The sequence below is a fragment of the Polyodon spathula genome, chromosome 6, assembly GCF_017654505.1.
Source record: "Polyodon spathula isolate WHYD16114869_AA chromosome 6, ASM1765450v1, whole genome shotgun sequence".
Classification (NCBI taxonomy): domain Eukaryota; kingdom Metazoa; phylum Chordata; class Actinopteri; order Acipenseriformes; family Polyodontidae; genus Polyodon; species Polyodon spathula.
Genome location: NC_054539.1, coordinates 56963566 through 56989730, shown reverse-complemented (window position 1 = coordinate 56989730; position 26165 = coordinate 56963566). Strand labels below are relative to the sequence as shown.

Here is a 26165-nt window from a genome sequence, read left to right as displayed (position 1 = left end):
TTGCCGTCTTGAAAAACACAGCCAACAATAAATTCTATTGGGATTGATATACGGTCTTACACCTGAAAATATAGTCTGAATACATTTCTACAGTTATTAAGTAAGGCTAATGAACCACGTTACTGTAATAGAAACCACTCCGAATTTGGCATAATAAGCTTCTGAAATAAAGTCTCAGATTGGTACAACATTTAATGTGAGCTGTGGAATCAGTAACCAATATATTAATAAATTGTCAGACAGATAATAACCACAGTAGTGAATGCATTGGAAACACTTTATTATTCAAAAGCAATACAAATAAAAGAAGGTTAGTTGACCACATCGGGAGATTAATTGGTCAATGAATATTTATTTGAGATTTGAAAAATACAAGCAATAATAATCAATAATCCGTTAATTTGTTGTCTCTCTAGTAGTCAGTGCAGAAATACATTTGTGTTGTACTGCTGCACATGTAGGTTTTCTTGCATATCAAAATCTTTTTGAGAGAGAATGGTTTTCTATACAGTAATTACCGAACCAGAGTACATGCTGACAGTAAATTCATGCCATTGAATTTATAATGTTTATTTTAATATTTCTAAATGTAGCACTATTAAGTTCTTATATATCAGATTTTTGTTTTATTTCAGTATTGAGATGTTTTTTTCAGTGGTATATCTCAGTAAACATTTTTTTTTTTTTTTTTTTTTAGTTTTAGATAAACTGTACACTGTGTCTGATATTTTACCAAACTGAGAGTGTTTAATTGCTGCAGAGATGTTGAAACCTAATAGGGGAGACTAGTTCTGCCAATGTGGAGAATGAAGGTAGAAATGTCACAGCTGCTAGATAATGCCTTGTAAGATAGATATTTAAAGTGATGCTGGCATGTGCTATTGAAAGCACAGAGCTATTTTGAGTGTGTAGATCACATTTAATAAGGTTTTTAAACTTTAGTTCAGGTACAGGTACAGGCACAAACATAACACTTCACTTAATCTCAATAGTTGATATAACCCATCTGACTACCAATCCTTGTGTATATCTTTATTCATAGCCATGGGCTTTTAGATTTCCACCAACAAAAAGCAGGATCTAGATGGCCACGTCTAAAGGCCAGGAAGTAGCTTCTTGGCCAACACGTTACAACTATGCTGGGCTAACAGAGTGTGTTGGGCTTCATCCTGCCCTGGGAAAAACAACCATCTATGCTATATATATATATATATATATATATATATATATATATATATATATATATATATATATATATATATATATATATAACAATGTATGGACCAGATTATATGAAACAACATATGACTCAGAAAATATTATTATTACACAATAATATCTCCAGTTGGTTTTGGGCACTATATGTATTATAATACATGTAGTGTGATAATAATATTTTCTCAGCCATTGTTATTTTATATATTCTATGTTACTTCAAGCATACCAGATTGAATCTATACGAAGTGAAAATGTCTCAATATATAGTGATTTCATTGAGGCTCAACCAGCTCCTGAAAATCTTTATGTTCACACCATGCAGTCCCTGCAGCTAGTGCACCAGTCTACCGCAGGGGCGCTGGAACTAGGGGTGCTGGGAGTGCAGCAGCACCCCCTGGCTTTGCATGCCTTCCATTATATACAGGGGTTACAGTTTTGTTCAAGGCTTTCAGCACCCTCACTTTAAAAATTGTTCCAGTGCCAATGGTCTACTGTGGGCCTGAACATTGTTGTTTGGACAGCAGTTGCAATCACTATTGTTCTCAAATGAGCTTCGCTCCAGTCATGATGCTAGCGTAGTGTGGGGAGGGTGAGGAATAGATCTCTGTTGATGGAATATTTGTCTTAGTCTGGAGAGGGATCATCACAGATCTTACCTTGATTCAGGCACTTGGTTTACCTCACTTTACTATGCTCATACCACAGTAAAAAAAATAAATAAAAAAATACTACATTACTGTGATGTGAGAATGATTTTTTAACAATGCAGTTGCCTGACATTCAAGTAATTGCCACTCACAGGAACAAGCTATTTTTTAGACTGACCTATTCAACAATGCATTTCAAAAGTGTAGCAATTAAATGGGAATGCCACTTGAGAAAATTGCATTTCAGCAGTAAGCTTCTCCACAAAGCTGACATAGTGGTTAATAATTGCGGAAAATATGGAAATAGTACCAGTTATCCTCAACAACATCTGTATGTCACACTTATATTTTTACATAAATCTAGAGAACATATTGGCAGCAAATGATAAAATACAAATACACACACACAAAATGAAAAAAAAGCAGGGCAGGGATGTAGGAGTTGCATCAAATAATATTATTAATGATGAGGTACCTAAAAAACAAGAATCACAAAAATAGAGCAAATAAAGATAATGGTTCAAAGGGAATTGAAGTGGAGACAATATTTACTTTCCGATAAAATATTAACAGCCTCACAGGGAAAGAAATGAAGTTTGTTCCAGCAAAAAGACTCATGCATAAGGATAAGTTAAGAAGAGTTAAAAGAATGGGAAAAATGACAGTACTTCAGTGGAACAGCACATGTTTTCATTTCTATACATTCAGCTAATTATTTTATATTTCATTTTGTGTTACTGTATCGCTCCACACAAGCACTCTAAATATTATAAGAGAGAGAGAGAGAGAGAGAAAGATCATCACAACTCTCACTGTTCGTTGCCCCTTTAACAGACCGAGGAAACAAGGAATGGATTTTTATGGCGTTTGCGCGCACTTTTAATAAACACAAATCAAATAAAACAGAAACAAAACCTAACTCCGTTTTGGAGCTCTGACTATACACCAACAGGTCCCTGACTAACACGCAGGACAGCTAAGCCGTTTACCTGTCACAAACACAATCAGCGTACCTTACTCTGGACTGCTTGGAAATAGAGCACACCTCCTGTCCCCTCCTACTCAGCAGCCCCAGACAGACTGGCTGCTCTCTACAAATACCCTGCACCTGGGTTAATTGTTAATTTCCAATTAACACCAGGTGCAGGGGATAACTAATAATTAAACAAAAACCCTGTGTGCATTTTCACACGTTTTCTGCAGGGAAGGATTTTAACCCCCTCCCTGCCATCTTACACATCCTCCCCCCAAAGTGTGCAACACTGATCAACCATTCCAAGGCCACCCCCTCCCCTAAAACATAACCACCCACACTCAAGTCCAGAAACGTCCATTTCCGCCCTCTTCCACAGGTGGGCTTGAAGGTGGGTCGGACCTTCCGGCACTTCTGGGAAGGGACCACGAACCGACGACACGGGACCCCATCGGGATGACAGGGCCGACCAAAGCGACAACCGGGGAACATGAGGATGCAGCAATGGGCAGAGATCTTCACCTGGGGACCAGCACAGCGATGTCCGATCACCCAGGGGAAGCGAAGCAGCGAACAGGGGGAGCACCAGCGACGTCTGACCACAGCCCAGTGATGTCTAGCTGCTCGGGAAGAGCGGAGCAGGGAACCAGGGGCAGAGCTGTGGCCAATGTTGCAGACTCCTGGGCTCCAGGTCCAGCGTAGAAAAGTCTAAGAAGACTGGCAGGGTATCCAGGAGCAAGGGGCAGGGACTGCACCTGGCAGTGCCGGACTGGTTCGCTGGGGAGATGGAGGTGGGCACCTCACCGCCTCCTCTTTGTTCATTGCTTCTCCCTCTCTGGGCTCTGGCAGCGGCGGCTCCTCCTCTCTGGGCTCTGGCAGCGGCGGCTCCTCCTCTCTGGGCTCTGGCAGCGGCGGCTCCTCCTCTCTGGGCTCTGGCAGCGGCGGCTCCTCCCCTCTGGGCTCTGGCAGCGGTGGCTCCTCCTCTCTGGGCTCTGGCAGCGGCGGCTCCTCCTCTCTGGGCTCTGGCAGTGGCGGCTCCTCCTCTCTGGGCTGGAGAGGGAATAGATTTTTATGGCACTTGCATGCACTTTTAATAAACACAAATCAAATAAACAAAACAGAAACAAAACCTAACTCCGTTTTGGAGCTCTGACTATACACCAACAGGTCCCTGACTAACACGCAGGACGGCTAAGCCATTTACCTGACACAAACACCTTACACTGGACTGGACTGGACTGGACTGGACTGGACTGGACTGGACTGGACTGGACTGCTCAGAAACAGAGCACACCTTCTGTCTCCTCCTACTCAGCAGCCCCGAACAGCCTGGCTGCTCTCTATAAATATCCTGCATCTGGCTCTAATTTACAATTAACACCAGATGCAGGGGATAACTAATAATTAAACAAAAACCCGATGTGCATTTTCAGGTGTTTTCTGCAGGGAAGGATTTTAACCCCCTCCCTGCCATCTTACTATATATATATATATATATATATATATATATATATATATATATATATATATATATATATATATATATATATATATATATATATATATATATGTTTTAAAAGTTTCAGACTGTGAAGTCCTAGGGCCGTGATACCTTCAGTTATAAAGTGCTCTACAAATGTTATTATCTACTCTGCTGTTAAGTAGTAAAAACAAGAGAAGCGCACAATAGTGTTACACACCCAATGCATTTCAGCACGACAGTGCCTTCGTCAGGTAGTGGTAATAATATATGTAATATTGTATTTCCAACGCACAAAAGAGCAGGCACATCATAACTACACTATCGAGAAAATAACCTTACTACTAAAAGGATAGGCTACAGTACATGATTGTCCGAACAAATTAAGAAATGTGACCTCTGTCTTTACCTTCGCATAATCCTTCCTGAAGTTTCATATTTAGCATTCACCATTAGCATGTCCGAAATTATTTTGCATTAGCATTGGCACTGACATTAGCATGTCATAACCGGCGGTCTGTAGCCGTAACTGCAAGGTTGCTTGACATTTTATGCATACCGTATTTATAGATTGTAGATCTGATTTATATCCACACAAGCCCACTATAGGTATTGCTCATTATTTTAATTAAATAATGTCAGATCACTGAACTTTGCTTTATAAATAATTACTTTGTACATTTATTAATCTATACCGAAACCAAAGAAGTGCAACTGGAAATTCTGTAGTGTGCTGGATAATATAACTGTGTGAACATGAAGAGAACTCCAAGATCCTGCTTTCGTTGCATTGAAAATAAAAGCTTGCATCCCAGTGTGATGTCTAAACCAGCCAGTTACAGTGCTTCTCTGAGATACAATGCAATGTTCATTTTTTTCAGGTACACACTCCTCTCCAGCATTTCTTCAGAAATCGAAGGAATGTCAAAAGCCTTTGGGTGGGAAGGAAAGGAAACAATTCTAGCAATCAGACTCGTGATTTACTTTATAACAGAGCCAAAAGACATTTTCAGCCATGTGGCAAGTATTTTAAGAGATCTATGAGCTTACATAACCGACTTTGCATCTCGGGAAATACTGGGGATACAGCTCTGTCTTTAGCGGTACAGGTGCCAAACTGTGGAATGATGGTGACGAATTAACAATTGGTCTTTTCTGCAATTTTTACTTCGGTAAGTTTCACAACTCTTACTACAAAAAGGAGTACAGGAACACAAAATCCTTCAAAATAATGTAATTCAAAAGATGAAATTAAAAAAAAAAAAATTATGGTGTATTTTAGTAGCCTACATTAGACAGCTCCAATACTAGCACAAATAGTGCAAGCAGCTATAAGCAGCTAAAGTATTGTGTACTGCAATGAAAACTAAGCAGGGTTCTTTGTTAATATTAAAGAATAGCATGTTATGGTTTTATTATTATTATTATTATTATTATTATTATATTATTATTATTATTATTATTATTATTATTATTATGTATTTGTTAGTTTATTTATGTATTTATGTAAAGCTAAAGTTTTTTTGCATCACCTACAATTTTAGGATTGAGACATAATTTAAAAAAAAAAAAACTACATATTTTATTTAACACCATGTAATCAAAGAAACGACAAGATAATATCGAAAAGTCTACCGATTGGTTGCGTTGTTCACGATTTAAAAATATAGGAGATATCTGTTCCCTGACTCAACAGCAATATTCATTTACACCACTGATATGTGTGTAAATACTTAGATAGGTATTTACATTACTAGTACCTCTGCTGTGTAAATATCAAGATCATTTTGTTTTGTACACAGCTATGGTGTACATAACCAACAAATAAAAAAAATAATTGGTTATTCCAGATGTTTTCGTTATTGTCATGGCACACATTTGTTTATCCTTTTTTATTTTATTTATTTATTTTTTAATAATAATATATTAATATATTATCCATACCCCTAACATCACATAATTTGCAATTATGACATTGTTAGTTATTGGGGAAACAGAAAAAAAAGGTATTTGTCATTCCTTTTAATTACAGCCTAGGTAATATAAAGTGGGACCAAAACACTAAACATATTCCATTCTCATTGCAATCCTTTTAAGAAAAAAAAACTGTATAATCCATCTCTTGCTTTTTACTTTACACAGAGTGATGGTTAGGGAAGACTTTTGTGACACATTCATTGGGGGAAAAACAAATTAAACACATTGTCTAAAATGCCTTCAGTTATTCATAACAAATTGACCTTCTCTGTCAAGTAAATCCTTTTGTCATCTGCTGTACCTAAACAATGCATGTTACCAAACTGCTAAGCCCTTGAAGCAAGGACTATGCGTGGGAAGCTCACTGATAAAGCGAACTAACCCAATCTAATTCACCCTTACACCACAAGTAGGGGCCTTGCCAACTTGGTGCGCGCAGGATTCCAACCCCGATTCCAACCACACTAGCATGCCTCATAACACAATTCAAACAGCACAGATTTTACTATCTCAATAACATTTAATCTATGCACAAATTGACAGTTACTGGGACATTCTTACAAGGGAGTAACATAGAAATGCAATATCTTCCATTTATTTTGAAGCTTCTAACGGTAAAGGACTTGTCGAGTGATGACGGACCCCGAATACCCATGCTGGAACGACAGCCATAATGCTCTCAACAGCTCCTGGAATTCTGAAGTGGGTTATTATGAGATTAACAATGCAGCCGAAACTATTGTCCTGCCTTGCCTCATTGGCATTATCTGTTCAACTGGCCTGGTTGGAAATGTCCTTATATTAGTCACTATCATAAGGTATGGTAAGGTTAATAAAGTTATCTATCTAATGATAAGCTGCAGCTCCCCAAACTTGATCAATAATAATACCATTGATATTTACCATTCTGTTTATTACAATGTATTACAAAGTACAGCTGGTCTATTTTAATAATCTAAATATTGACAGTGATCTAAACCGCTCTTTAACTCGCTATTAATCCTGCTGGGATTTTCTCCCCAGGGGTGGTTTATAGGGCCACATTTATCATAAAATGTAAAGCTGGTTTATGCATTTTAAGAAGGCAGTTTTAAGATGTGTCACTGTTTAGGTCATTAAAATAGAACCAAGTGTTTCCATCCATGAATGTCGCCATGTTGCATGACAAATATTATTACTATTAACAAGAGCTGGAGGTTATATATCACTTACAGTAAAACTTATTATCCAAACTAATTGGGACAAGGGGGTGTTCTGATAATTGGCTTTTAATTACATAACATATAGTGCTGCACTGTACTGTAAATACCAGAGATTAACAGCAGAATATATTATGTTTTATGATAGCAGGTTAGAAGAGCACACACAACAAGACTGGTTAACAAGGGTTTTTATCGGATAACAGAGGTATTCAGATTATCCACATTTGTTGTATTATGTATGGGGATGTAATCTTTCCCGGTGCTGCTGGGCAATGTCCCTCCTTCCTGACTTGTATCTATCATTGATTTGTCTGAATACTTTAATTCCACCCCAACTACTGAGTGGCAGCAAATTCTACATTTCTATTGGTGACTCCGTTTGCGACATTAAAACAAGATTACAATTAAGGAATGGAGGCTTGTTTGCAGGATTTAAAACTGTATTCAGTTAAGATACAGAGTATTTAAAACAGAATTGCAAATTGTGGCGAAATGTAAAGAAAAAATTCCTACACACAAAAATCCTACAGGAATGTGCCTGTGACCATAATGATTTTGTTGTGGAAGACAGCAAAGGAAAGAAGATACAACTTAAGTGTGAAAGTACTGTTGAGTTACTAATAAGCAAATTTTGACAGAAAAAAAAAATAAATTCATACAGTATCTAAAAAGCGAAACCCCTGAAAAAAAAAAAGATTTACATAAAACTCGAAAAAAGCCCAAAATAAGCACCAAAAAATGTAATTAATAAAAACAAAAACAAAAACAAAGCCCTAATTATGTACTGTATTCGGCTCAGCTGTACGTGTAGTAGGGTTAATTGTGTTATTGTTATACGTATACATTTTTACAGAAAACATACAAAGAGTTGATTCTTTTTAACACTTTGAACAACATTCTAAAATATGTGCTTTTTAAAAAAAAGCTTATTTCTTAACTGTATGAGGCACTATACCTTTAAATTACGTTATAAATATATAATATTTTAATACTCTGAGGGAACATGAAGGGGCTTGTTTAATGTATTCATATCAAGCATTTAATTTTTTTTGTTTTTGTTTTGTATAATACTTAGGTGAGGAAAAACGTGTTGCTATGGCATTGTGCAGATTCCAAGTTCTGTAACCTATTCACTCATTGGTTGAACTTTATAAGGACATCAGGACACTTAAAGGGTTCTCTGTCTAAGGAGAGTGGTTAAGAAATGTTGTGCAGTGCACTTCAATTTCCATTCCTTGAAGGCTTAACATCTTCAACACCAATAAAGGTTTTCCCTTTCATTAAAGGACAGACAAATAATAGGTTCACTGTCAGCTTGGCATGAAGTAGAGGCAAATCTCAACAGCATTGCTATTAAAAGATTTGAAATCTCTATTAGTTTGGAGCACCATCGCTATTTGGCACTATAATAACACAAAAAGGGGAGGCTTTGAATCCGTTACTTTTGTAATATCTAATTTATCCTAACTTATCTCAATTATCCTAACGTATTAACATTGCTACAGTAAATACAATACAATAAAAATTTAGTGGAATAAGAATTGCAAAAAATCAGGTTTGTAAATGTGGGGTGATATTAAGATCTGCCATTTTTTTGATAAATAAAAAAATACCCTAATTCAGTGATAGGGTCTATTTTAATCTAAAGCAAACAATATAAATAGCACAGCTATTTAATTATATTGTTATCTGCCAGTACCCCCAGGGATAGCTCATCCAATCCCTTATTAACTAAAATACATGTACATGCAAAATCACAGTGGAAATTCGTAAGGGTTTGAGGGCATCCTTAGGATGCCATGTAGCTCATTAAATGATCCTGACTTGTTTGGGATGTGTATGGGGGAAATCAATTAGAAATTTCTAGGAGGCTAAATTGCACAGCCGGGTAACTCACTTTAGCTCAGGTCACAAGTGAGAGTTTGGTGTTATGACTGAAAGGCAAACAGTGTTCAAGTCAGGGTTGAGTATTGTGCTTTAATGACATTGAGTTCCAAAATGAAATACTAAAATATTGGTTTAGACCCATGTCAGTGTTGTAGTTAGTGTTTTAGAAAACAGTTGCAACATGTTTTTCATGCATAAAGCATGAATCAAATGAAATCCATTTAAAATCCTTATTGCACAGCATGTACAGCGTATATAAAATGATTGGTGCCAAATAAGCTGCTGAAAATTGAGATCAAAAACTGCTGAGCTGTTTTTAGAATCCCTATTGGGCTTGGCATCCTGAACTTGTATAAAACCAAACTAATAATGGCAAATAACCCTGCACATCAAAAATATCTCCTTGATATCTGTAAGTGTTGTCACCACAGTTGTATTTCTCTTGTATTAAGCATCTATAAAATGTTGATAAAGTATTTTTAGAATACAGTCTACCAAAAATTACAAAACTGCATATTACGTACTTGAGGTGATATTTTGAAGTGCAAGGGCCAAGGCAAATCTTAGGAGAGGAGTACAACTCACAAAACAACCAACTAAATACTTTTTTTACAGCAGTTTTTATTGTTTTTTTTTTTTTTTTACCTAAAGACTATAATGGTGAAGATACCATTTTTGCCCAGAGACATTAATTAATCTGTTAATTTGTCATTAGCCATGAAAAATATTTTCATTGCCATCTTGACAATGCTAATCTAGTTTATTTGTCTCTGTTGGAAATCCAGGTCAGTGAAGAAGACCATTCCAGATGTGTACATCTGTAACTTGGCTCTGGCGGATCTTGTTCATGTTATTGGAATGCCGTTTCTGATACACCAGTGGGCACGGGGAGGGGAGTGGGTTTTTGGTAGCCCACTTTGCACCATTATTACATCGCTGGACACCTGCAACCAGTTTGCATGTAGTGCAATTGTGACCACTATGAGTTTAGACAGGTAAGTTGTATGATATAATGAATGGACCTCAATCATGATGAGATTCAGTTTTTTTTTTATTTTTTTTATTTTAAGTGGCTTTAAAAAAAAAAAAAATTGAAGTGTAATATAATGGCATTTAATGCATTTTGACAATCAGGTTAGTTATGTAACTCGAGGGGAATACTGGATGTATTGAAATTGTATATGGGGCAGTTAGAAAGGTAATATACTAACATTCTTGGGTTTACCATACTCAAGTCATAGTGTATTAAAAACCAATGAAGCCCTGGCGCTTTCGGTTTATTAACATGTGTTTTTTTTTTTTTTTTTTGTTTGTTTTTTTTTTAAGAATAAAAACAGCTTAGATAAGCAAGTATCACAGCATTTAGGCATCCTTGGTTTTCACTTAGTGCCGCATGGAAGTTCGGTTGACTGTTGGTCAGTACTGAAAATTTGACTGAAAGATAAATAAATTTACCAGGCTTGAATACTCTCGGTAGCTGCCACTGATTGAAGGTTGACACGCGTGTAGGACTCTTTGCTTGAGTTAGACGGTGGTTGCAAGAATGTTCCTGTAAATCAAGTAATCATCTTTGCAGTTGCATTTAGAATTTCCTGCCTTAAACGTAGCATAGCTTTACATTAATACCAGTTTAACTGAGCGTAGTAAACACTCTATTTACACTAATGTCTGTGTCCATATAGGGACTAGGGTTGTGTTTGAGGACTCGAAACAAAAATCTTTGTTTGATAAAAAGGTATCGCTAAACAAATGACGTTTTTTGTACATTGCTCTGCATGTGGATTTTGGACTGAACAGACTGAAATACTGAAATGCTGGATTTTTTTTTTTTTTTTTAATCCACTAAAAAATAAGAACGTCTCGTTGTATATAAACATAGGTTACTATAAACCAGACATAGCCTGAACTTGAGATTTCATTTTTTTTCTATTTTTTTCATTGACTTTATTTATTTTTTCCACATTGACTTGGAATCGTTCTTTGTTTGGATTTTGTACCGAACAGACTGAAATGTTAAAGACTTTTTCTTTTAAAAGTGGAATCGGCAAAAATACAGGAATTGTCTTCCAACAGATTTCTTGTGACTGGACTTTGCATTCCCCAATCTTCCCAATACTAGACGGATGGCTTTTTTCACTTGAAATTGTTCTGTGAAAAAAACACAGTTTATGTTTAATTTTGTTTATAAATTGGAAGTACTGTACTAAAGTAATGGACCTCTGAGAACAATTCAAACAGGTAGGCCAGGCATCTCTTTCTAACAATCTAATGTTAAGTGTGTGTGAATCCTTTATTTAGTAACACTTGACCATGCACAATTAACTGTACAAGAAGGCAAACATTATATTCATTACTTAATATATCACTTGATTGTGTGTTAGATTGGCATTTAAAAATAGGATTTGTGGCAATGTTTTACGTACACTAGTATGTAGAGAAGAGTATTGTCTGGCGTTGGATTCGAGCACTCAAGCACCCGGAAATATTAATGCTCGATTCCTCAAGCAATATGTTTCTCAAAAATCTCACTCCTAGGAAAGACAGACGAGCTATTTATTTTTAGGGGAGCTACAGTATTTTACAGTATCATCAAGTAGTATGTATAGCCCCATTTGTATACTTTGTTTTTTAATATTAATAATATATTTTATGATCTAAAATTCTGATATTTGAAAGCTGCTGTTTTTGTTTCTTTTCATCTTTTTGCTAGCTAGGTCCATGTTGTTTTTTTTATCTTTTTGCTAGCTAGGTCCATGTTGTTTTTTTCATCTTTTTGCTAGCTAGGTCCATGTTGTTTTAAGCCTAAAGATATAGGAAAAAGCTGCCCATGCGACCCAGATCACCGACCTACACTGCCGGCTAACAAGCCTGCTCCGTTACAATACTCCCGGGTCTGCCCAAGGGTTCTTCGCTCTCACTGTCTCGCTGTGAAACTATGTTTCTTTTTTCTCCCGGCTGATTCTCGGTCCTGGACCAGAGCTTCCGCACTCTCGGCGTGTCTAAATGGGCAGACCTGAGGAAACAACAGAGCGTTACCTTATAGGGCTAACAATCTCCCCAAGACTCGCCTCTCAGCCATTCAGAGAGGGGGAAAGTCCACACACCCACTTTCCCACCTCCCTGTGTCACTGCCGTGACTCACAGGCGGTTGTTGGATGACTGACGCCCTCTTCCTGCAGCACTGTGAACACGTCAGCAGTCAGAACAGATCTCCCCCTGCTACAGGGTCAAATTTGATTGCTGCAACAAATCACTTGCAGCTGTCGCATATAATGTGAAATCAATTGCTTTATTGATCAAATGGTAAGTAGATGATAATTAAAGCTTCATCCATCCATAATACATTATTGTAGTATTTCTCAAAATTAAACTTTAAAAAATTCAATTGTGTCATTATATATATATCATATATATATATATATATATATATATATATATATATATATATATATATATATATATATATATATATATATATATATGTGTGTATGTGTCAGATCTGCGATATATAGCTCCCGGCGGTTGTCAAAAATAAATAGGCTAACAAATACTGTACAACCATGCCCTCGTTTTATCGGGGGCATCAGGGTCCAATATAAATCCTCTACGTAACCCGCTTTTTCTCATTTTTCATATAAAAAGCAGAACACCGTTTTAATTTGTACTGCGGAGGGTAATTGCTTCTCATCAATTTAAGTCTCCAATTAATTTCACAAGTCTTCCTCTCCTTTCTCAAATGCACAAACTCACGCATTGAAAGAATACTTGTTTGCTAGGGAGCTGACGTCACTGCCTGTAACTTTTGCTAGTGCATTGCTGCCACAAGTGAACACCTTGTTGGCTAAAATAAAAACCGCTTCAGCAAGTAGATATTTCATTTGCTTTGTGTTATTGTGCAATACGTTCATATATGATAACAGTGTGATATTAATGTTTGTTTTTATTTGCTTTGTATATTTTTGTTTGTGATGTGCCGTACGAAATAAAGCAAACAGTAATTCTAAGTGCCTATGTATATTGCAGAAAAGGCATGCACAGTTAGACAGTAAAAATGGGGAGCCAACTCCAGGACTGCGATATATCCAAATCCGCACTATATATCCCTCTTGAAGTACAACTTCCACTGCCTCAGAGTGGCAGGAGGGTGATAACGAGTTCTCAAGACAAAGTACAGCGGGGCCAAAGTGGAAGGGCACTCACCAACTAAGACAGCGGCCGGTTAGGCATGAAGGCAGAGGGTGCTAAAAATCACTGGGTTATGATTTTAGGCTGCCACTGAACACTGACCCTGGCCATGTACAACTGCAGATCTCTTTCAGGTGAAGCAAGAGTTGGAAGAAGAACTTGGAAGAATCAAATGGGACATCGTAGGACTAAATGAAGTATGGCAAAAAGACAAAGGACTACTAGAACTCAAGAATGGACATCTTCTCTTTTACCAAGGCACTACAGATGAACGAACAGGAGGCATTGGATTCATCGTTAACAAGAGAATCAGGAATAATGTAATAGAGATTGACAGTGCATCAGAGAGGTATGTAAGACTGATAGTGAAAGTTTCAAGAAAGTATGACCTTCAGGTCGTCCAACTATATGCACCAACAACAAACTATTCGGATGAAGAAGTCAAAGATTTTTATGAAGACCTACAAGAACTACACAAAAATAGGAAACAAGAGGATGGGACTGTCATCACGACCTGCAAATTGATTTTGAAGAGAGTGAACAGAAAATTATATCAAGATGAAAAGAGCAATGCAGCAGATGGCAAAAACGAGACAGAAAAAACGCAAACAGAGAAAGAAGTTCCAGGAATTCTACTGGAAGAAGTGAAACATGCTGTCAAACATATGGAGACAGCAAAGGCACCTGGAGAAGACAGCATAACGACTGACAATGTGAAAGAGGTGAAGGACTGACATAAACACTGTGGCATATTTTTACAGATTGTATTAAGCAAAAGAAAGTGCCAAACGACTGGAGAGCATCAGTGATACTTTACATGAGCCTATTAGCTTACTTCCTATAATCTTACAATATTTTTCCCAAGGTACTCACCAAAAGACTTCATGAAAAATTTGACTCGGCACAATCAAATGAGCAAGCAGGATTCAGGAGTGGATTTAGCACAACGCTCAAGTGATTCAAATCAGCAACGAGTATGAACTACCACTTTGCTTGGGATTCATTGATTAAGAAAAAACCTTTGACTCTGTTTACACAAAATCTGTATTAAACAAGGAATTGAGAAAACGTACAGACACTTGATCAACACCATATACAAGAATGCAACATCCACAGTAAGACTCCATAAAAACAGCGGCAAAATCAAGATTAAAAAAGGAGTTTGTCAAGGAGATACAATTTCCCCAAAGCTCGTCACAGGCACCCTAGAAAACATTTTATTTGCTGACAACATCCTCATATTTACAACATGCCCAGAAGAATTACAGACAAGAATACAAGAACTACACGAGGCTAGCATCAAAGCAGCTTTGAAAATGAACCTGAATTCATGTTCAATAAATATACCACTGCACATGCAATCGAAGTCAATGAGATCAAGCTTGAAGAAGTCTGTAACTATACTTAAGATAGTTTCAGCAACGGAGATCCAAATGTGTGAAATCAACAGAAGCAATCAACAGCAAAAATGGGATGGAGTGCCTTTGGAAGATTAAGCATGATTCTGAACTTGAAACTAAAATAATAAATAATAAATAATTGTAGACATCTATTTCTTGTAACTTTTTTCCTCATCCACAAAAGCAGAATATTTGCTACAAAAGAATTTTCCTAAAATGTTAACTGTTTGTTTTATGAGAAATTTCTAGAAATGTGTGTGTGTGTGTGTGTGTGTGTGTGTGTGTGTGTGTATATATATATATATATATATATATATATATATATATATATATATAATCACATTCACAATTGAGGGTCGATCTTTTCGTACCTCGTTGGTTTAGATACTGTAATTATTCTTCATCAGTATAGGGGTGTCTAACGTAGTCGCTGTGCGTCACTTAAATTTTATTATTATTATTAATTCAAAATAATCAATTAATTATTTGTTATTTAATAATAATTAATTATACATGAACAACATTCATTTTACAGACAAAAATGATCATTTCCATTCCCATAGTTAATCTGTGCCAGGTAGCTTTTGGTGAATCTCTCTCGAATAAAAGTCCTTTGCTGCTTGAGATGTATCCGAGATCTTATCCGCTCCATTAAAAGAAACACATAGACGGGCTGGACGCATTTCGACATTACTTAATTATATGCTGCTCTGCGCTTTACCAGGTCTGCGCTAAAATTGGTTTCTGTGAAGCATAAGCTTATCTGTCTCTCCAAATGCAAAAGCTGCACTTTAACCTGAAAATGGTGCACTCTCAAAATGAAAGGCCTTAGGCCTTTGTTTCGTCTCTGTTTCGTAGAGCCGTCGAGCGGTGTGCGCAATCCAGTGTAGATGGGGAATCCAGGCTATTCTGCCCAAACAATTCGCTAAAGAAGCTGGACATAAACTCAGCTGGTCTGCCTTCCTCCATCCCCTCCTGAACTCTGATAACACGTAGGTTGTTTCTCCTACTTCCGTTCTCCAGATCATGGCTTTGCACGGATCTTGTCATTTTCAGAGGAAAGCAAGCTGCAGGTGGGTTTCAAAAGAATCCTACACCTCACATACTTTCTCGGTGCATTTGGACAACATGGCTTGAATGGGAGCAATTGCCAGCTGAATTTTGGTCCAAAGGCTAGCAATCTCCTCTCGTATAACTTCCTAACAATCCTAAGAATTTTCTAGCATCAAGCAACCACCGACTTTTTACCTGATGGTTTTGGAAGCATTGCAAAGAAAGCTGAACCGACAACAGCTAATAAATCAAATAAAATATAAGAATTAACGTTTTCTCTGTTGAATTAGACAAAAAAACGTGGGTCAAAAAAGGATTAATAAGGATTACTTAAGTGATTCGTTTTTAGAGTTGCTGTATATCAGATACAGTTTTAGAAGACAGATTTCATAAAGTAAACATGTATTTGAATGTTTTTTTACATTAATAGTAGAAATACAAAATTGTGGCATTTTTCTCTGTGAAAAACATCAATTCAAAAACTGTCAAAATCTACTAAGGCAGCAAATCCGCCGAATTTAATACCAGCCAAACTGTCCCATTATATGGTAATTATGAACAAGAGGAGGTCATTTAGACATTCAGTGCTCGGATGGTAATCTGTGTATGAAAACATTTTTAAACAACGTTTAGTTTTACCAGAAGAAGTGTTAAAGCTCTCAGTGACAAGGATGTAAAACTTAAACCTTATCTGTTGCACAGGTACCTTGCCCTTGTGCATCCTTTTCGCCTGACCAGCCTAAGGACCCGGTCGAAGACTATTCAAGTGAACCTGTGCCTGTGGGTAGCTTCATGTATCCTGGTCATACCTGTGTGGGTTTACTCCAAGGTTATTAAGTTCAAAGATGGTTTAGAAAGTTGTGCTTTTGATTTAGCCTCACCGCAAGATGTGCTCTGGTAAGTTTTAATATTGGTATCTCAAAATTGTAATATGCATCTCATTCTGTAAAAGATCATTTATTAAGATGCCTCATAATCCAAAGAGTTTAATCAAAGCATGTTGCCAGTGATCTCCACTTAATGTCACAGGGTTACAATGTTTATCCGTCTCCTTATATTTTGATAGTCCAGAGGTTACATTGATTCATTTCAACTTCCTTGTGGAATCAGACAGAAATAATTTCTCCACTGACGACATCTCTTACACCCATTAAAGCTTGGCATTGTGATTCAAGCTTATACAGATGGGTTAGATATGGCTAACCTGTTTACCCTTATACAAGTTTACCATAGTAAAAATGTAGTAAAGTGTAATAAAACACAGTGAAAGCATGGTAAAGCACAGGTAAGCATTAGAAAGAATAGCAAGGTATGAGTAAGCATTTTAATAAACATGACAACTCAGAGTAAACTATGGCAAATGCATAATATAAACATGGGGAAAGTATGGTAAAACTGCAAAAAATACTGTGGTAAACTTCTATAAGGATTACTTGACATACACTCATGTTTTAAGTCTGTCGTTATAGAGGGTTGCAAGACCATATCTCACAATTCCTAACATTGCGTGAGGACTGAAACTTATAGAAACATGTAACGTCATTTTCCAGAAATGCTTTGCCTCAACCTGTAAATGCACCCAAATTACTGCCTTGCAGTTGTAGCATCACCAAACCGTACCAGAAGTACCGTAATTACCAGATATAGCCGCACACCAGGGAGTTTATTGTATTACACGCACCTATGGACTTGCACTGTTTTCGCCGCCCTGGTTTCGGTTCGTAACACTACATTCCTCTGCATACTTCACATAGCAACAAGCAGTATAGAGTAGGCTACTAATTTTGCCTTAGTGCAACAAAAAGCAGATCAAGTTCAAAGTCTGAAACACTTAGATATGTGTGTGTGTGTGTGTGTGTGTGTGTGTGTGTGTGTGTGTGTGTGTGTGTGTGTGTGTGTGTGTGTGTATATATATATATATTTTTTTTTTTTTAACGGTATACTCTGTATCAATCCATTACATCTTTCTTCCTTCCACTGCCGTTGATTTTGCTGTGCTACATTTTGATTCTTTGCTATACCTGGAAGATCTATAAACAGAACAAGAAAGCTCAAAGGTAATGTGACATGACTTGCACAGTTGCACATGGTATTCTTGAGGTGTGGTATTCAGAAACACCAGTGGTTTGGATCCCCAGCTAATGTAACCCACACGCAATTGTTGTGAGTTTCCTTAAGACAAATTTAGTGCTGAGCTAACAATATAAATGCTATTAAAGAAGTTCAACTTTAATAGAAATATGTGATCAAAATTACAAATGAATCCAACCACTTGTCATGTTGATGAAACTATGCAAAGGCATTGGGTATTCGATGCATTTTTATATGCTGCAGATGTCAGGATGACCTACTTTTTCATGACACAGCTTGAGGAATACTATTTATCATCTACATTTTCAGAATATTTAATGCATTGCCTCTTTAATATTATAGGGTGTGTTTTGTATATTTTTCAGCTGCTGATTCTGCTTACATCATTATTTAACGTGTGGACTGCTTCTAACAAGACTCATAAACATTGATTTTCTCATGTGAGGTGGTTTAAGAAATAATAGCTGCAATTTCTGCTCCCTCTGCAACTTTGCTTTCATAGACGTGAGTTAATAAATACATAAGCACCCCTGAGTTGTTATGTTATGTCATTCTTCAAACCTCCTCACTTCAGAAATTAAGCTTTTAGGAGTCTTTTCAGAAGAGGTCTTTCTTTTTACTGTAATAGCTGATAGGTGTGGTAAATTATGATCTAAGTATAAGATACCTGTATAGCTACCACACTCTTGCACAAAACGATGTCAATGAATTACAGCTTGCTAGTTCTATTTCAGATACAGCACCACCATTCCGAGAGACAGAGTCATGCGACTGACTAAAATGGTCCTGGTGCTGGTTGGAGTGTTTCTCTTGAGTGCTGCGCCCTATCATGTGATTCAGCTGGTGAACCTCCAGGTGATCAAGCCAAACCTGACCTACTATGTCTGCTACTACATCTCCATCTGCCTCAGCTACACCAGCAGCAGCATTAACCCCTTCCTGTACATACTTCTGAGCGGAAACTTCCGCCAGAGGCTCCCTGGGTGCACAAGCATTAGGATGAGGAGGACTGATAGGGAAGTCAGGAAGTTAGGGCAAGTAGCAGAATAATATTGCACTCAAATTAAAAGGTTGAAAATAGAGAATTTATGAAATTGCAATTTGAATTTGAACGCTAGATGAATTGTTTCTGAAAACACTGCTGCCTGTTTTGAGAGTTCTAGAGGTACATTGAAGTGGCAGCTATGTTTTTGCTTTGTTTTTTCAGTGTAAAGTTTACAGCTACTTAAACATATGGACTGTTATTTTGGTTATTTTTTAAAATGTATTTATAAAATGAATCATCAAACTAAAAAGGGAACAAAATACAGATTCGAGTCTCATTTTTCGTGACTTGGACTCGGACTCGAGTCACGGCCGCAGAAGACTCAGACTCGACTCGGACTCAGCCTTGTGTGACTTGGACTCGAACATTCGATATCAACGACGAGTCCTTTTTTTAAAATCCACCCAACAAAACATTATCCGATCACTGGTTAGCCCTGTTGTCTTTGCAGCCAATCATAGTAAGATTAAGACATTTCAAGCGAGTTAGGCTGTGACATAAACATACCCCCACACCCCACACAAATCCAACTGCAATCAGACCAATCAGACCAAGTTTATTTTCTCTTTTGCAATAAGTTTTATAAGGAATAAATAATGTCAGCATGGTAAACAAGGAAGTATTTGGCTTTTAACAATCCTTTCTCTTTACTACTTTAAAATGTGTTCTAAGTTTTTTAGGCACTATAGAAATCCATTTCTAAAACTGCATTCTTGAAAAATACGTAATTTGATTTTGCTGACCTCCCTGTATCTCTGGAATAGAATGTATTTGTTTGCCCTGAAAACAATAGAACATTCGGCACCTTAATAATTTTGAGTTTACTGAAGACAAAAAATGAATGAGAAAAGAATAATCATATAAGTTCTAATCATACTTTTAGAGCTTCTTAATTCATTTCAGAAAGTTGCTGTGTAATTAAATATTCTCTGCTTTGCTTCTAATCTCCACTCGTTCCCAGCACACACCACTACTGTTTGCAAGCAACGTCAATGAATTCACCTGGCAAATTCAGTGTAAAACTAGGCACTAGTCTCAAATCGAAAATTGCCTACAGTCAAACAAGTAGATATAACAGACTGATATGACAAAAGGACTGATTTGATAGGAAAAAAAGAACGACAGAATAACTTAATACCACTTCATTTACCAAAATGAAAAGAATTTATGGATGCAGGAGAAACACTTTAACAATATACTGTGCAGCGTCAACCATGAATCTCTGTGTGTGACTTTTTATTCCACCCTACACAAAGGGGAAATACATCAATATGTTTTTGTGTAAAAGAGAAAAGATAAGAAATACATTATCTGAAATCAAATTAACTAAAGCTAAATCTCGTAATGCATCATTGTATTACAGACTTAATAAAAATGCAAGTGCAATGAAAGTGAAACACAACGTTTCTGTTTTGCAAAACAAATAATACAAATAATGTTGCATTTACTATTTAAGAACACAGCATATATATATATATATATATATATATATATATATATATATATATATATATATATATTTTTTTTTTTATGTTGATTTATGTTGATTCCTACCCTTTATTATGTGACATGTTTCAAAGGGTACAATGTCCACTGGATTTGTGCTTCACTTTTCTTTTTCTCTTTTATAAGGACATGTAGTTTTATATTGCATGCAGAATGTCCATTCTAAGCAAATGTGTAAAGAGAGTTTTTTTTTTACTATGTTATGACTTTCTCCAATTTATGTACAGTTCCGGCAATTTCTAACTCTGATTGGCAGATTTTACCGAAATTGAAGTCACAGTAGATGCTATAGTCAGAGGTGAAAGCAACTTTAATTTCTTACCGGTGTACATGTTATAAAGTGATGCTCAGCGCACTGCGCTTGCTCGCGCATGCCTAAAAAATGTCCTCTAAGAACGCAGTGAAGTGTCCATTCAAATCTGATATGTTATGCAGTTTTTAAATCTTTAAAACTTTAAAACATGAAAATATTTATCATGTGCACTACATTGGGTCTTGTTCTTTTTTTTTTACTTGTACAACTTTGCGGTGGACTCATGAATTGTTTTTTTTTTTTATCTTTTTAGAGAAATTTTAGCTATTCTGTTTCTAGTTTAAGTTTTCAAAAAATAATGTATAATTAATAGTAAATGAACCTCTTTTTGACAGTATGAAAACACCTATCAGATCGCAATTGATTGCATGTGTACCAAAATCTGACAGTGTACCAATTTCTGACACTACACGGGTCAAGTTTTGGTACATGAGCAAAGTGACTCATGACTCGGACCCTGATTAATCGAATGACTGCTTGTTGAATCTGCAACCTCGAAAATGCACAAACACACATTTTCAAAAAACTTTGGAAAGTGATATTTGATATATCTGTTATGCGTTGCTATTTTAAAAAAGCCTTCTTAAAAGCTAATGCTTTTCTACAAAACAGACAAAAGCAATTGTGTGCAAAGTAATTTAAAAGCAGAGCTATTGGTTATTTTACAGGCACATATGTTATTAAGTGCTGTCTGTGTGTACTACTGTACAACAATAAATAACAGTACACATGATCTCAAATAAAATACTGTAACAAGGAAAATAAAAGGAAAAACACACAAAACACTTTATTGAAAATTGGTTATGTTTATCTAATGCAAAAGATTATTTTTGTTTACCTAAAAACATGAAAAAGGGAGACAAATTTAAAAACACTATAGCACAAGATAATAATAATAAAAAAAAAAATTCTAATCATTTTTTTTTTAACATGCAACTTAAAATAGACCTTACTTTTGTTAAGATAAATAGCCCTGTCCTCTTCCAGGACAATATATTAAGGATTTTCTTTAAAAAGCAATAGTGAACTACTTTATATATAATAAAACAGAAAGCTTTACACGTACAACAAACAGCAGGCTAAAGTGTTTATGAGACACACAAAATAGATGTTGCATGTACATCAAATACAATAACAAAAACAACTAAAGATACCGCAAGAAAAAATACCTCTTTTTTAACAGAAAGAAACTAAAAAACAATCTTAATTTTGTTTAGAAGCTCTGTCCGTACAGGATGGAAGAGATGTACTATTGCTTTGCTTTTAACAAAATACATTGAAAGCACGCAGTAGCAGTACATTTTTACCCCTTGTCTAGACAAAGACAGAGAACTAGTGATAGTATAACTCACACAGTATCCCCCATAAAACACCAAATCACCTTTAAAAAAAATATATGCTTGTGCACACAGTCATAATGAATCCCCAAATAAACCTAATGTGAACTAGAAAAAACAACATATTTTAAAATAATGGTTGTTTTTGGAAAGCATATCCTTAGGAAAAAATGGATGCATGTACAGTAGGAATTCTCTGAGCAGCTCTCCTCCAAAACTGCAATGTGCATCTGAAAGGTTCTCCATCTCGAGGCATGAGATTGACAGTTGTCACAACCCTGTTGGAGATTACTTGTGTATTACTTTTACTGAAAAATGGCCATACTTGTTATGAATAGTCGTTTGAACTCGTTCCTCGGCCTGACCTTATTTACTACTGTTTTTTTTTTTATTATTATTTACTATTCTCTTTCATTGAGATTCCAAATCATGTTATACTGTAGTTTAATTCTGAGTTTGTTATATATTATAATGCTGTACAGGTTGTATTTGCATGAAGGGCACTTTATATGTGTTATTTGTATTGCATGATTGTATGATAAATTCTAACATTACAGCTTAAGGAATGACCATTATTACTGTCTTAAACTGTTTCCAAAATCCTTCAGCAGCCTCCTTCACACTGGGCTTTGTCTCTCATCTGGCTCAAAGTACAGATTCTACCGGCATCAATCGTTTTAGGTTTCACTTTTCCTTATTAAGAGAATTATTAACCTTCACCCAATTCCAGGCTATTTGATTTGCATGCATTGTTGTTTGGAGTCTTTCTACCCCATGTCATTTAAACACCAAGTGATTCCAAGGAAATAATGTTTCCAAATGCACATTTGTACAGTATTTACTGCATTCATTTTTTTCAGTCTGTTTTAAGAATAAAATAAAGTTTGATATTTATTCTGTTAATGACACCGTCTATAGTCAAGAACAATTTCAGGAATACCAAACTTGATTTAATGTACTTTAATAAAAAAAAAAAAACTTTTTAAAATAACTTATGAGTTAAAGCTTTGTGAATAGAACCCTACGTTTCTGTTTATGTACCATTAACCAGATTTCACTTCAAGAAAAGGTGCTCCAAGAAAGAATGTGCACAGTAAAGACACAGCACGCAAACAGCACAGCAGATGGCGCTCTTAGGCAGCATTTTAATTATATCTTTTCTCTGAAACTTTCAAAACAGCTTACATTAATATTATACCCCATGATGCATATTAACCACATTCACAGAGAATGTGTTTACATGTCCTGAAAAATGTGTCTAAATATCTGTTAAGATAGCCATGAACTGTGTATACATTGCTCGGATACCTAAACAGAAGTGAGAGATTTCAGATTCTCAGGTACAGGTAGTTATAATAACCTGACTGGTGTGAGTACAGTGTAAAGTGTTGCATCTCCATAACCAGACTACCAAATAAATCTGACAGTTTGGTTTCTTGGGGGTGGTAGAGGGAGTTCACAGAAATGCAGAGATTTTCATTTGAAAAACCTTTTTCTCACTTTTGTGTGACAGATCTTACCTGAAAACATCCAGTTACCCTTTTAAGTAAAAAATCAGAACGGCTGTAAAAGTTAAAAAATAATTAGTAATTAAATGTGGTAAGTGTTCTGTATTTTATGTAGCCTTATGTGGTTTCTTGGCCGCTGGGTTTTGTGAAATTTTATTATATATTTTAAGACATTCAGAGACCCGTGCACATGTAAGCGTAAGGATTGCCCTGAATTTCAATCCAAACTTAAACTCGTTCCCTTGAAAGTGAATGACGAGTGCCCCCATCTGTACTGCTTGCTACAGTTACATTGTTTGATGAGAATTATGTGTGTGCAGTTGAATATATTTGTCCATAAATGCACAACCAGGATTAAAACCTAATCATACAATAGCTTTCATTCACAAATTCCTTGTTATTAGCTAAGGAAACCTGATTGCGATGATAATTGACTGAACTAAAACATTTGATTAAAAGGTGGCTGATTCAATTTACTTGTGATTCTATCAAGGTTTTCACGGTGCAAACATTGCTGGAATTGTGTGTTGTGGAATCTACAGCTATTGTCTTAATTGGAAATTAATTGGATCACTGGAAAACAAACGGTTAAATGGGCTACTACATTATACAACTTATTTAACTATCCATAATTATTATTATTATTATTATTATTATTATTATTATTATTATTATTATTATTATTATGATTGAAATGAAAGTAACAGTGCTTGTCTAATTTTTGGTAATTAGATTAATAAACCCTTGAAGTAAAGTTAACCCCAGGATTGGAATAAGTAGCCCTTTCCATTGTTGGGGACTTTTTTTTTTATAAAATTCCATGACTTCTCTTTGCTGTTGTCTTTTCTACCTTAGAAAAGCCTTATCTACACTGACCTGCTCCTTCGCACATCTGTAGTTTTTATATGACCATGATATAGGTTGCCAGTAGGTTTCATCTTTCTTGTTATTCCACTGCTCGTGTTTGTTTTCTGCCATCAGTTAGCTGTGGCTGTTCTTTATGCTCCAGTTTTACTGTCATGTATTCATGCAGTGTAATCACTAAATGCAATGCTTTGTTTAATGTAGTAGATGTGTTACCCCTTGGCATGCTGTATTACTACATGTTCGTATTCTGTCTGCATGGGTGGATTTGTGAAATATCTGAGGGGCCATTGTGGGTCAGGAAATTATTTCTTCAAACTGCATAGCTTGTTGCCTGAGAGGCAATGGTGGACACAGGTCCTGGACAGCCTGTCGTTTCTCAGACTAGTATTAGTATTTACTGTTTAATTGTATATTAAATCCAAATGCTGTATCAATTTTAATGGTTTCTTGTTTTATTTAAGAAGTTCTCACCTAGAGTTTTCCTCTACAGTCAAGGCCCATATTGAAAGAAAATACATTTTCAATATATTTAAAAAAATATATATGCATAATATATTTTTGAGTTATATAAAATATGTTTCATATATGTAAAACGTGCGTAACAACTGTATTTTTGGTATATATTTTAAATGTTTGAACCAAATGTAACATATATAAAAAATATATGGGGGAACTGTTTTAAATTGTGCATTACATGTTCACATTTAGAGGTTTTTACTGTATTTTACTGTATTTTTTTGCGGTATGGATGCAGAATAATAATTTAACCCCAAACAATTTTTGTAAACAATTTAAATATGTTTAAATAATATTATCCCCTTTGCATCTGTTGAACATCTTTTGGTTCTTTGCTTGTACATATTACCTCAATTTGGAACAGACAATGTTATATTGTAAATAAAGTTAACGATACTTCCCTGTACTTAGTGTGCTGTAGTTTAATGTCACACCAATGGTCTAACTGCAATCAAACCTTTTGACCTACAGCCAAAGTACCAGGATGCATCAATTCTTTGAACTTGAAACATTTGAATAACCTCATCAAGTAAAAAAGAAAAAGAAAAGTGAGCAACAGACCACAAGTAAAGGGGAACCAGAACTAATGTTAATGAGGACATAAAATGGATTTTAATTGTTTATAATAGACTTTAGGATTGCTCGTCAGAGGGTTGAATTGTGAACTCAATCATATGGCATCCAGTATGAACTTATGTTAAGCATTCGCCATGTATATACAAAAATAACAACAATAAAAAAAATTAAAATAACATGGTTTATCAATGAAAATGGTTTCTCACACATGTCGTATAAATATATTTAGACCACTCGTGGCTAAATTTAAATTAGCTATTTGTATGTTATGCCATGATACATACACACACAGTATTGTTATGTAGACGTTTCAAGGTTCGTAAAGACTGGAGGTGTTTTCTAATGAACAGACAAACAAGATTTCGAAGTAAAATAAAAGAGCTC

General features: G+C 35.8%; 1 protein-coding gene across 1 annotated transcript in view; it reads left to right on the top strand.

Moving 5' to 3' along the window:
• Positions 1-6928: 6928 nt before the first annotated feature.
• The window catches only part of mchr2a (melanin concentrating hormone receptor 2a), a 79765-nt gene continuing 60528 nt past the window's right edge, over positions 6929-26165 (top strand). The window contains exons 1-5 of the mRNA XM_041253862.1: positions 6929-7113; positions 10170-10379; positions 16725-16918; positions 17959-18079; positions 18848-19147. Coding sequence (XP_041109796.1) covers positions 6929-7113; positions 10170-10379; positions 16725-16918; positions 17959-18079; positions 18848-19147 — 1010 coding nt within the window. The remainder of the gene's footprint in view (positions 7114-10169; positions 10380-16724; positions 16919-17958; positions 18080-18847; positions 19148-26165) is intronic.